The sequence below is a fragment of the Phytophthora ramorum genome (assembly GCF_020800215.1).
Source record: "Phytophthora ramorum isolate Pr-102 chromosome Unknown Phyram_PR-102_s0007, whole genome shotgun sequence".
NCBI lineage: Eukaryota > Oomycota > Peronosporomycetes > Peronosporales > Peronosporaceae > Phytophthora > Phytophthora ramorum.
This window is the reverse complement of record NW_027150653.1, coordinates 1,653,177-1,665,834: the sequence shown is the minus strand read 5'-3', so window position 1 is coordinate 1,665,834 and position 12,658 is coordinate 1,653,177. Positions and strand designations below refer to the sequence as shown.

Genomic DNA, 12,658 nt, shown 5'->3' with positions numbered 1-12,658 from the left:
AGAGATGCGTCACCGCACTTCGTTTGGGTTTGCTTCTATCCATTTACCTATCCAAACTTGCCGTCAAAGCCGACGAATCCCGTGATCTTGAAAATGGGAAAGAAATTCTTCTTATGCAGGTTGGAGCACCAGTTCCAGGCACTCGTGAGACGGCCATCAATGCAAGATCCAGCCTCGAAAAAGTTGTCAGCACCGCTGCCGTCAAAGGCCTCACGGAAAAAGTCGGCCAGGATTGTGCGCTTGAGCTTGCGAGCTCCACCGAAAGTTGTGTCCACGTATCCTTGGATAGCATTCGACGACTCGCACATCGACTCGATACTATCGATGGCTTTCACGATCGGGCGCAGAATGTGCCCCACCTGCGTATACTTATCGATGAACATGAGAGCGTTTGGCACATTCTTGTCACCCAAATGGATGACACTGGATCCCACCCACGAGTCTAGGCTCCGCTGTGTTGAGTGCAGGATAACGTGCATCGCACGCGACACTCGAGGGGCAGGCTGGATGCGGTGCAGACCTTGACCAGTATCCGTCAGTTCATAACGCGTGCCGTCGGCCAGCAAATCCTCATCGGTCAGACACCATAAGCGGAACATGTCATGTGCAATCTCGCGCCAGAGCGTCAGCGACTGGAGCACGTAGTTGTACTGCCGACCGTGTGAATGGGACAGCCGCGCTCCGTCGCTTCCGCTAATGATGGCCAGCGTGCTGTCTTCCTGCTCGTCGTCTGGGTTGAAATGCGTCGTTAGCAGTTTAATCATGCGATCGATCGGGTCACGCTCGAAGTAGAGGTGATAATTGTTATCAGCGATCGAATAGAGACACTGCTGAAGAGAGTCGCGGGTGAGACGTCGACTTTCGTACTTGTCGCTCAAAGCTCGAATGGCCTGCTCCTTCAGCTTGATTTGCCGCTGGATCTGAAGGCGGGTCTTGCCCTCTGGGGCGACCACCATCGTAGCAGTCTCAATTCGAGAATCGCGCAGCATGTCGAGGGCTCCACCCGCTTCCAGCACATCGTACACAGTGCGGATTTTGTGAAGGCACGAGAATCCCAGCAGTTCCTGAAGCTCCGGGCTCACGGCATCCTGCAGCAAGTACATGAGCTTGCCGTATTCACCGCGCATTTTCTCCGGGTTCATGATCTTGTATCGTCTGCCCAGCTCGAAGATCTCTTGAAAGAACTCGGTGCTCTCGGCAAAGTTCTTTTCGTCCAGGACTTCCTGCCCAGCCTTGTAATCCGACGCCACGGCCAGTGCCGATAGAAATCCGCACACATCTTGCAGTTGGGCACGTACACGCTTAGCCGCCGGCAGGAACTTGGGCGTGTCCAGTTTGTCCGTGTAGCTGCTCACACACAGTGCCGCCTCCAGCGCTCGTAGCAGCTTGCGTTCTTCGTAGGTGAGTCTCACTGGGATGTACTTGGCTCGCTCCAGCATCTCAGCGGCAGCTTCAGCACCTCCAGCGTTGCCGTTGGTAAGTCGCGCAGGGCCGAGAGTCGACGGGTAACCTAACAGATAATGACCCATCAAGTTACAAATGTTACGGCGAGGTGCAGGTTCATCAGAGTCGGAATCATCTGATCCGCGGTCGACAGCGCCATGCATACCGCGATCAAGGTCTTCTTCCTCGCTGCTACTCGTGTCTCCATCCAGCTCGTCCTCGTCGCTCTACAAAACGTCGCAAAAAGCAGCACCAACAGCACACAAATCACAAAACATCCTCGTTGCCCTCAGTCTCCTCCGCCCCTTAAAAAAACTGTCGAGTAGCCCGCAAAGACACCGTCGTACATCGTAGTCCACTGCGTCTCTCGTTATCTCCATCTCCACATCCGCCGCCGCCGGAGCCGCCGCCTTGGATGCCGGGAACCGCGGCTGAAACGTGTGCTTCCGTCTGTTGCCCTTGCGGTGCTGGCCGCCGCAGCACAGCTCGCAGAAGTAGTCGTGACACTGCTCGCAGAAGAGCTCGGCCTCGTGCGCCTGGCACTCGACGCACAGGAACTCGTTGCGCCGTGTCTGCTCCAGTTGCGCCGCGTCCTCCCCGTCCTTAGCTGCGGCGGCAGCCACATGCGCGAACAGCTCGCGGCACTCTTGCGGCAGCTGGTCGTCGTCGTCCAGGTCGTCGTCCAACAGCGCTGACAGCGTGCGCATGCGGCTCACGCGCGCGAGGCGCTCGCCAGCGTCGGGGCTGGACATGCTTGCAAAGGGAAATGCCACAAACCCATCAGTAACGGATATTGGTGTGGCGTACGTAATACACGAATACAAAAAACAAGTCAAGACGTTCCGCGCCGCTTCGTGCGCATTGTTCAAGGTCTGGACAGGTCGATGAGCATGAACGCTGTAGACGGAGGGCAGACGACGTTGTCGGACTTGAAGGAAGGTATGAAGAGAACGGGAGAGCGATGGCTTGGTGTGTAGAGCTGATGATTTCGTGGTAGTATTGAAGGACACGCTGGCGGCTCGAGGGTCGCTAGACCAGATCAAAGCTCGGATTCGAGCAGAGATCTTCGCGGCGCTCGACGACCAGGTGGACGATTGGAGCTGGAAGGGATGAGTGAGAGTAATGTGGCTGATTTGACTCGAGTTGTGTGTGTGCAGGACGTGCCGAAACCAAAGTTGTCGAACGAGAACTTGATCATCAACGAGCTCATTCGCGAGTACTTTGAGTACAATGGGTATCGCCACGCGCTGTCAGTTTTCCTGCCAGGTATGAAGGGGTTGTGTTTGTTACGAATTGGTGGGGCTGAGATCGTGTGTTGGAAACGCACTTCTAGAGTCGGGGCAGCCAGCTGAAAAGCCTTTCGACCGCCAGTTCTTGTCGAGCGAACTGAACGGTGCGTGAGCTTGGGAGGATTGGATCGAAAGCTTTTCAAACTGATTGAAGAGTGTTTCTGTGTGATTTGGTGTATTGCTTAGTGACTGAGGATCCACGTTTTACACACGTGCCGCTGCTGTATAGCATGGTTGCGAGTATGCAGCAAAGTCGTAGTATGACGCATTCTAATAATCGGCTTTTAGGGTCTTGCACTAACTGACACACCACTTATCTCTCATGCTTACTCAACAGACGAGGAACAGCAACAGGAGAGGAATCTTGATGTTGAACACCAGTTTAATCAGTTTGCGGCTGTACCATCTCAAGCCAATCGCGAGGTAAGTCCCAACCTTCTTCCAAAATGAAACGCGATAGAGTTTCATGAACATTGCACCGCAGGAGCGACGTGTCGAAGAGGATCCACGTCAAGGCATTACCGGTGAGAGCACAATACATAGCTATCGTTCTGAACCAGGGAACCTTTACTGAGAGATTTTTACGATTTTTTTTTCTAGACGGCGTCCAGGAACCATCGCCTGTAATGTTCAAGAAGTAGATGGGGAACTCTTCAACCAACACCATATTTTGCTGACTGACTACCTGTAGACAGTGTAGAATTACTCAGCGCTGGCAGCTCTATTTGATTGATACTACAGCTCATCTGATCCATATCACGCTTTCCACAGCCTGACGTATCGGTCGCTTCCGTATGTAGCAACGATGTTGCGATGCGGGTGGTGAGCGATGCCAAACGCGTCGGCGTTGCAAATTTGAATGGATGTTTCGAGCTCGCCAGTCGCTGCCGTGAAACTCGCAATGAAGCCCTTGTCTGTCACGCCATACAGCCATTTGCCGCGCATCGACAGTGTACAGGCAACGAAGTTGCCAACCTTCTTGTCGTTCAGCGGATCTCCCTTGTAAGTGAGCAAGACTTCTCCTCTCATCGACACACGAAGCATCTCGTTCGTACGAGTGCATATGATAATATCTTCCTCCGTTCCAGCAGAGTTCGGCGCAAGCAGAGCGCTTACGACATCCACTTCAGCAGTGTAAGACTCATTGGGTGGTTGCACAGTCTGCAGACACTCCGTCGTTTTGGCGTTCCAGATCTTCAGCGTTCCGTCGCTAGAAGTTGAAATTACCTTGCTACCGTCCGATGAAAAGAAGGCTGTGTTGACGTAGCTCTGATGACCGCGAAATTCTTTCAGCGTCTGACCCGATTTGAGGCCGTGGATGCGGACAAGGTGATCGAACGATGCCGTCACGAGCTGCGTGCCGTCTCGTGAGAACATGATGCTTTGGATACCCTGACTATGAGCGTTGTCAAAGCGCCGCAGACATAACCCGGTAGCAACCTTCCACACCTTGATCTTGCCGTCTTCACTGCCTGTTGCCAGCAGTTCTCCGTCCCGACTAAACGCTTCAGCTGTCACGCTGGTGTCGTGCATCATGAACTCGTCCTAATGATCATACTCTTATGTCAGTGCCACCACCAAATGATCATATCGTGCGTGCAGCTATTACTCGTACCTTGGCCTGGTAGTCCAAATCCTTCCGCAGCTTACACTTCTCAAAGTCCCAGACCTCCACGAATCCGTCTTTCGCACCCGTTACGAGCATGCGTCCATCGCGACTAAACTGTGCGCATTGCGGCATCGAAGTCTTACTAAACTTGATTTTGCCTGCCGACTTGCGCACCACTTTCTCCGAGCGGTCCACTTTTTTCTCCTTCGCTCCACCTCTGAACAAATCAAAGTCTTCTCCTGCCGCCACCAGGCCCTGAAACAACAAATTCATCCTCATAAGGTCACATTTCCATCAGTACTCTCACACTTTCCCCCCTCACCTGAAACTGTTGCCACTTGAGTGCCTGACCCAGGAGAACCAGCAATCTGGACGGCGCCACCGTTGACACCTCATCACGGAACATTTGAGCAACATCGTCCCGTCGTTTCTGCTTGGTAGAGCCTGTGTATCCTTCTGCAGGGTCAAAAATGGCTCGCTGGGCCAGCTTCTCCAGGCGCAGGTAGCGCTCCGGCTGCGTCTGCTTCATCGCGGTCATCGCCGGCGTGTTGCGCAGCAGCTGCAGGGCCACGTCTCTCTCCTGTGACTCCATCATGTCCAGCGCCACCAGCTCGTACAGGTCCATCATGGCGGCGGCGCTGCACTCGAGCGCCTTCGTCTGCTGAAGCACGCGGTCCCAGCGGCCATTCGAGATGTCGCTGGCCAGCGCGTCCACCGAGTCCACGGCGTTGAGACTCACCTGGGACTCCTCTTGGAGCGCTCGCATGGCGCCGAACAAGCGGTTCTCACGCAGGAACTGCAGGATCAAGCGGACGGCATCGTTGGAGTCCACCTCTAGCTCGCGCGCGAGCTCGGCGTCACGAGCTACGGGTTCCATTTCGAACTTGAAAGTGAAATACTACGGTTGTGACTGTGAAATTCAAGGAATGCTCAGGATTTCGCGTGAAATTAAAACTCTGCAAAATGCCTGATTTTAGCAATATTAGCAAATCAAAATGACTAAAACGGGCTTTTAACCCATTATATGTTTTCTTACACAAAACCAAGCAATATGTATATTTTATTTACAATAATTGCCATCTAAGATACCCTCGCTAGGTGATTCGGGCGATGTGAACACACCACGAGCAGGCCTCCGAAAATACCATAGTCAATATACACAGGCAACGCACTCACCAGTAATACAGAGTGCAATATCACGACGATCAATAATCCGCAATGCCGCAATTTTCAATATATTGTTGCGACCAGCCTAAACTATAAGATCACGACACAAGCGTTGACGCGTTCCAGAGATCCCGGTTAGCCTATAGAAACATCAATCTCTCGAAGTTTGCTGAGCGCATGGGAACACGGTGCGACTCAAGCACGTACTTACACTCCGAGAATAACCGCTCGCATCGGTTACTGGTTGGGGGATGGCACCAAGTAGTGGGACGTAGTCGACGGCGCGCCTCTGCGAGGTGCGGGGCTTCTTAGCACGACGAAGAATCTCGCTCGCGAAGTCAGGAGCTGGTTCATCTCCACTCTGTTCAGAGCCTTCTGGGCGTCGAAACGGCTCAAGCGTCTTGGCCTCGGCACTGGAAACAGGACGAGAGCTCGTGACCTTGATAGCAGCAGCTTCAAAAGTGGGCGAGAGAACAATCTTGGCAGTAGGCTTGAGATACTCTTCCATGACAGGGTACTTAGCCATACAAGCGTCAAAGAGAGCACGTACTTCACCGAGCGTTCGCTTGTGCTCCTGCAGCTTCTCGCACACACTCTGCAGCTCCTTCATCTTGTTGTGCAGCACCAGAATCCGACGGTGGTGACTCAGACAGGGGAGCGGCTCCTCGACCGCAGGAACATGCTTCACAGCATCGCGAATTCGGATGTACTTGTGCACCATCTTCCACACGAAAGACCAGCGCGTCACATTCGATGTCTCTGGGAGGAGTTGCGTGTGGAGCGCTAGCTGGGCGGCATTGTTTGGTTGGCGAAGGCTCATCATCAGACGCTAAATCATATTTATCAGATCCTCAGAATCAGACAAAAATCGGACCATTGCCAAATTGAACCGGTGACTGGTACAGCCAATCAGTGGGATATCCAGCTTTGCTGCCATGCTCCGATTGATGGAGCAGTTGTCAGCGACAAGAAACTTGATCATCTAAAAGTCCTTGTCGTAGCCAGCCAGGATAGACTCGGTGAACGCGATAGCGGTTTGCCCATCCACCATTGGAGATAGACCGACCAGCCTTTCGCACAGACAAGCAGCACCGTGGTACACCACGAACACCGCAACGAAGCGACGTGTGCCCGATCTCCACCCGTCAAACATGATACCGAAGAACTCGCCCATCTCCTTGGCGATGGTGTTGCCCCCACGATCAACTACCGTAAAAATCGGATTCAGTAAGACAGTGGTAAAAAGTTTGATCCTAACACAAAATTCATAAAAAGGCTACATTATTTACGAGAAGTGAAAAGTCTAAATCGCGCAGCACCATTCACTCAGCGCTGGCAGCTCCATGCCATCCAACCTCACTTCTCGATGAAGAGCCAAAAAACAAGAATAAAGTGAAGCTGAAAGCACTTCAGCGCGGGGTGATGACTGTGAAAGCTGCAGCAGCAGCTGTCGGCGTTCATCGCTCGACAAGGTACCGCTGGAAAAGTCAAGAGGCAGTTATTAAAACAGGCGCCCAAGATGCACCAAGTAAGTACTACGCTACTCGCAGTAGATCGATGTACATCAAGAACCCAGACCTGGAGAAAAAGTAAGTACAAAGTATTTTATCCAATATTCACACGTTAACACTCACATTGTATTTGTTAGACTTTTAGATTGGATAATCGAAATGAGAAAGAATCACTTTCTCTGCGTGTCCGTGGAGTGCCTGTTCCTCATGTTGACGCGGTACGACCCGGATCACGTTAAAACCCGTAGCCGTGGTGGAAACATCTCGTTTCTACGGCGCTTTCTGAAGCGTAATCTCCTGTCAATTCGCCGGATCTCACACAAGGCACCCGAACATGGAGATAGTTGCCTAAATTGCTGCTTTATCTTTATTTTATTTATCTATTTTCGTTTTTTTGAGGTAAATAGCTTGTTGTAAACGTATTTTCGCAGTCAATTCAGCATGTTATCGAGGAAGATGGCATCCTATTGGAAGAGCGCGGCGATGCCAAGCTTGTGCCGTGTTCAACATGGATCAAACGGCCGTCTACATCGATATGGCCGGCAAGACAACCATTGATTTCACGGGAAACCCACCTGTGGACGTGATGCAAGGTACATTTTATTATATTTGTACGGTTTAAGCGGAATTTTTGCCTAATTTTACGTACATTTGACTCTACAGGTAGTGAAGTAAACGGCTTTAGAGCTTCAGTGTTTCTCACAGCATCAAAAAGCTACAGGCATTAAATTGCCCCCGCTGATCGTTTTTGCGGGTGTTCCAGGGGGACCCGTATCCCAGGAGGTTTGAAACCCTGCATTTGGGTCTCCAGAAGCTGAACATACCGTTCAGAATAAGGCATTTTGCTACGAGGCAGTCATGATGGAGTGGAGTGAACGAGTAAGTTTTCGCAGTTTTATTTGGAACTTTGTTTCTCCAATCTAAATTTGTGGTTATGGATAAGGTTTGGAAACCTAGCGTTGAAGGATGCAGATTCCTACTATTAGATAGCCTCAAAGTTCACAAAATGGCAACGGTGAGGGAATCACTGGAGCAGGGCTGCACGCAAGTGCAGTTCGTGCCGCCAGGTATCACAGGCCTGTACCAGCCGACGGACGTGGCAGTGATGTAGCCATTCAAGGACGCATTTCGGTACTTTTATATATTTTTACGATGTAATTTATGTTCGTAATAGTGATGGCCAAAAATGTACTGGACGGCATTGCAGACAAAGTGATGAGAAGCAGTATGTATTGGAGTTCTCCGTCAGCATCCAGTAAGAACTGCAATGCCGGTCGCAGCAGAAATATTTACTGCAATAATATGAGGAAATCTACGGTTTCGCCGTAGAAGCCGCTTTCATCGCCTGAGCCACCATGTCTGCGTTCCAAAAGTGGCGGTTGTGCTTGAGCATGAGTAATTTCTCAAAGTTGACTGGCGTCAACCGCTTCCTGGTTGCTCTAAGCACGTTCTTGGCACTGCTAAAGAGTCGCTCAGCTGATGCTGATCTCCCTGAAATGAAGCGAAGATCGACGTACTCCTCGCCTAGCATCAATCCCTGTCGTTTGCGAAGGCGCAGTTGGCAAACATAGCTCCTCGTGTTGTCGGCTTCCTAGGTTTCTGACATCTCCGAGGGCTCACACACGAGAAAGCAGCTCACACGTGCCTTCTCCCGGTCAGTGAGACTATCCTGTTCACCATTTATGATCTTCACGGTCGCTGCCTCAAACTCCGGGCTGTGTGAGATAGCTGCATCAGCTGCAACGTAGTCTTTCAGTTCAGGATAATCTTCAGTCATCATCTTGAAGGCCTCATGCACTGTGCCAATGTGTCGACCCTGCTTCTGCAAGTCGGTCATGATACTCTTGAAGTTCTTGAGAGAAGGCATAACGGTCTTGATACGCTCCGCATCCGCACGGCGAATTGTGTCAACATCGTCGAGTTGTCTTGCCTGGACGTCGAGACGCAAAAAGCGGCGGATCATTTTGTAAGTAGACGACCACCTGGTAACGTTGTGTTTAATTGGGGTGAGCGACGTTAACTCTCGAAGAGCTTCAGCAACCTTGAGGTCCCGCAACTGTGAGACGACTTTATCCACTCGCTCAATAGTCTTCTCGACTGCAGGCCGCCGGGCAAGATAGGCCTTGACGTCAAGGTTGAGCTTATGACAATCGCACCCGATGAGCGGTACCTCATCAAATCAGCCAGGGCCTTGTTCGTCGCACTGTTGTCACCAATGATGACAGACGGTGAAGTGATCGGCTTGCCGAAAATGCTGAGCACTGTTTCCAACAGCGCATAGTGCTGTGTACGACTTTTCGCTGAGTGGGGGAGAGCAGCCGAGAAGCACCTCGTAATACACGCCGGTCTCCATGAACGTGGCGATGATTCCGATGTAGTGCGTAGAGACGTCAGTCTACCCGTCGAACATTATTCCGAAGAAGAGGGGCGGTATGTCTGCAATCTTGGCCTCGACCAAAGGGACCAGATACGTGATGTACATCATGAAGCTATTGCTGCAAACAGGGTCGAGCTGGGACATTGCCCGGGTCAAGGGGTTATCCAACTCCGAGGGAGGCATGTCTCTCATGATAATCCACTCAATCCACCGAAAAACAGAGAGCTCTCGAGACGATATGAATTTCTCTCTCTCAAAGCCCAACGGGTTTGCTTGATCTTTTTTGGCTCGAGCAAACTTCTCCATGTAGTCTTGCCCATCACAACTGATGAGGTGCTTACTCAGGTTGGCGTACCCGGTTTTCCACACCTGATTGGGCTTGGATGGGCATGTACGCCACTGATAAACCACCGCTACCGCCGCGACACCAACATCGAAGAAAAACAGCACATCCGCGGGGATGCCGCTGGTAGAAACAGAGTTCTGAGCGCCATGGTTGATGATACTAGGGTAGTCCTGTGTGGTGGTCACTTGCACACGAAGTTACAGGAGGCAGAATGAAAATTTGAACGATGTAGCGGCGCCCGAGTACGCCAGCATACTCTGGAGACCCCTTGGCTGCGTCAAGCTTTAGACGGCTAGGCTTCGGGTCCGCTACAGGCTCACTGAATTTGCTGAGACCGGTTTGGCATAAGGAACAGTAAGAACTGCAATGCCGATGGGCGCTCCAGTATGTACTGCAATGCCCGTCGAGCTTGCAATACGGCATTGCGAGTAGTATTGATCAATGTCAATACCTGCGATACATTTTTGGCCATCACTGGTTCGTAACCTTTTCGTATGATTTTATTCTGTAGGAAGCTTTATCTGGAGCATCACTTTGACAACCCGTTCCCGACTTCGACGTCGGAGAAGCAGGCGCTCATCTCGCGCTTCGTTGTTAAGGCGTGGGAAGCTGTCAAGCCTGACACGATCCTGACGGGCTTCGCCCGAGCAGGCGTGGTCCCAACAGGACCTCGTGACCGCGATGGCCGTTTCCGAGTGGCTGCAATTGACGCCGATGCACCGCTAGTGCAAGACGGATAGACCTTTAAAATTCATGCAATACATGTTCATTTGCATTTTCTACTAAATTTGTTTGTTATTGTGCGTGTGGTCATTTGGCTGGACGGGGTGACACCCTCATGGAAAGTTACCTTTTTTGCATTCACCGTGGTGTTTATACGACTGTCGCATTCAATCCGTTTGTCTTACAGAATCCGATTTTTACGGTACTCGATGTATGTAGATCTTCAGTGTCTCCGCCGACGTCGGTTTTATGCGCACTAACTGCCTCGTTAGCTGGTTTTCCACTTCGCCGAGAGGGAGGTTTCGCTCGGCGATCAGGCGCAGTCAGTCGTACATGTCGGTCGTCACCTCGTCCACGAAGCCGGACACCTCAAGAGAGGTCAGGTTTCGGCACTGGAACTCGGCGTACTCGTCGCCGTGAGTGGGATGCTTGGAGTTCAGGCGCGATATCAGGTATGTGTAGCCTGTACGCTGAGCTTGCTTGCGTAGCTGCTCGCAGATGTTGCATCTATAAAGCCCAGGCTCCACAACAGTGTAGAAGAAAGCGGCGAATTGCTGGAACGACATGGAGAAATTGAAGAATGAGCTTTTCTTTCATGGTTGCGGAGCTACTCGAGCTCCCAGTGGATGGATGGCAGCGGGGAATGACTGGCTGGTAACATCTGCAGGATATATTTGTATATTTTCGTCAGTATTACACTATATTATTTCTCGAAAAAAAAACAATAATCCGTAGTATAATATAAAATAGGTAGTAATTACGGTAGTGATATTATTTTCTCGGAGGCCTGACCACGAGCGTCTAGAGGTCCTGTAGCGATGAGTCCAGCTTTTAAGAAGCCGTTTCTGATACCATCCTCGCTAATCCCTTCCCAAGCCTGCACTACCATTTCTACAGTCTTTCTACGCTTCTGACTTGGTGTTGTAAAGACCCGTCCTTGTATCACGAACTTCAGGTACTTGTCTCGACAGCGATCTTTGAACGACTTCATCACAGCGACGTCCATCGGCTGTGCCAAGCTTGTCACCCCTGGATGTATGTAAATAACGTGAGCGTGGCCATCGGTCTCGAGTCGGTCCTTGATACTCTTCATTTTATGCGTTTTAAGGCTATCAAGAAGGACCAAACTAGGCCCCCGCATATCAGGTCACCACACCTCGTCGATCCACTCTTTTATCACTCTCTCGTGGCAGTACGCTTTGGCTTGCACTGTAAAGTGTCCTTGCTCCAATCAAAGGCGGGGTCTGCTCGGAGCTCATCGTGAACATCGGCCCGCAGAAACGACAAGCGGTCGCTTTTTCTTGTCAGTCGCCGAGGCGCCAGAAAATAGATGCTCTAAACCAGTCAGGAGTTGTTGCTATAAATACACATACACACAATCTTGTTTAGTTCTAAATAAAATTTGCACCTCGATAAATATTCTTACATTGTACGACATCAACTGTACGGGAACCGACAAATTCGATAGTACTGTGCAGATTCACGTCCACACAAACGGAGGTTTGACCCATGTTAAAAAGATAAGTGTACCGATCGTGCATTCCGATGGGGAAGAATGCATTGCTTTTTCTAAAAGATGAAATGTTGCCTCTGCAAAACGATCCGCAACAAGCTACAAATCACGCAAAACGCCAAATTTATTAGCATAAATAAAAGCCTTAATATACGCAAAAGATTGTAAAATACCTGTATTCCAGGCCGCGTGACTCGCCTTCGGTGCGTGATCCGTCGATAAGTCAGACAGTTTCGGCACAGGAATAAAAAATGTACATTTTGACTGCGTCACGACTGCGTGTTGACGTGTAATCAGGATAGAAAAACGCAAGAGCGTATCGAATACACTTAGTGGAGTTGCACAAGTATTTTGTTATTCGCATGTGCTTCACACACGCAAGAAGTCTACATAAAAACACAATAGCAAACTCCTAACGAATTGAAGAATTACAATAATACTTAACAGCTGTAGAAATACAGTACCTGAGAATGTCATGAGAGACAGCTGTGACCTGAATTTTCTCGCCGGTGTACGCACAGAATGACTGGGCTGCTTGTATACAGGCAGCCACCTCCATATTGTAGTGCGGTCGACGTGAGATGATGCCGCAACATCGTTGACTTTCTCGCCGTTTGACACGTTCGATCGCCTTCGGCTTTTGTGCGTTGGTGGTGCTGACTTGTCTCCTTCCCACCATA

General features: G+C 50.7%; 6 protein-coding genes across 6 annotated transcripts; 2 read left to right on the top strand and 4 right to left on the bottom strand.

The window, feature by feature from the left end:
* Positions 1-47: 47 nt before the first annotated feature.
* KRP23_8511 (UPF0652 protein C22H10.08) lies at positions 48-2,195 on the bottom strand (the record flags this gene model as incomplete). The annotated part of the gene is made up of 3 exons (XM_067893959.1): positions 48-1,510; positions 1,610-1,670; positions 1,791-2,195. 3 exons carry the CDS (start codon positions 2,193-2,195, stop codon positions 48-50), a joined length of 1,929 nt encoding a protein of 642 aa, XP_067743440.1.
* A 132-nt stretch (positions 2,196-2,327) lies between these two features.
* KRP23_8510 (Centrosomal protein 20) lies at positions 2,328-3,373 on the top strand (the record flags this gene model as incomplete). The annotated part of the gene is made up of 8 exons (XM_067893958.1): positions 2,328-2,382; positions 2,441-2,529; positions 2,601-2,709; positions 2,777-2,836; positions 2,919-2,990; positions 3,070-3,155; positions 3,217-3,256; positions 3,333-3,373. 8 exons carry the CDS (start codon positions 2,328-2,330, stop codon positions 3,371-3,373), a joined length of 552 nt encoding a protein of 183 aa, XP_067743439.1.
* A 115-nt stretch (positions 3,374-3,488) lies between these two features.
* Positions 3,489-5,218, bottom strand: KRP23_8509 (WD40 repeat-containing protein SMU1; the record flags this gene model as incomplete). The annotated part of the gene is made up of 3 exons (XM_067893957.1): positions 3,489-4,277; positions 4,348-4,596; positions 4,664-5,218. The coding sequence occupies 3 exons, from the start codon at positions 5,216-5,218 to the stop codon at positions 3,489-3,491; spliced, it is 1,593 nt and encodes a 530-aa protein (XP_067743438.1).
* Positions 5,219-8,610: 3,392 nt separating this feature from the next.
* Positions 8,611-8,982, bottom strand: KRP23_8508 (uncharacterized protein; the record flags this gene model as incomplete). The annotated part of the gene is made up of 1 exon (XM_067893956.1): positions 8,611-8,982. One exon carries the CDS (start codon positions 8,980-8,982, stop codon positions 8,611-8,613), a length of 372 nt encoding a protein of 123 aa, XP_067743437.1.
* Positions 8,983-10,236: 1,254 nt separating this feature from the next.
* Positions 10,237-10,482, top strand: KRP23_8507 (uncharacterized protein; the record flags this gene model as incomplete). Its single annotated transcript, XM_067893955.1, has 1 exon — positions 10,237-10,482. One exon carries the CDS (start codon positions 10,237-10,239, stop codon positions 10,480-10,482), a length of 246 nt encoding a protein of 81 aa, XP_067743436.1.
* Positions 10,483-10,788: 306 nt separating this feature from the next.
* KRP23_8506 (uncharacterized protein) lies at positions 10,789-11,031 on the bottom strand (the record flags this gene model as incomplete). The annotated part of the gene is made up of 1 exon (XM_067893954.1): positions 10,789-11,031. One exon carries the CDS (start codon positions 11,029-11,031, stop codon positions 10,789-10,791), a length of 243 nt encoding a protein of 80 aa, XP_067743435.1.
* Positions 11,032-12,658: the final 1,627 nt, after the last annotated feature.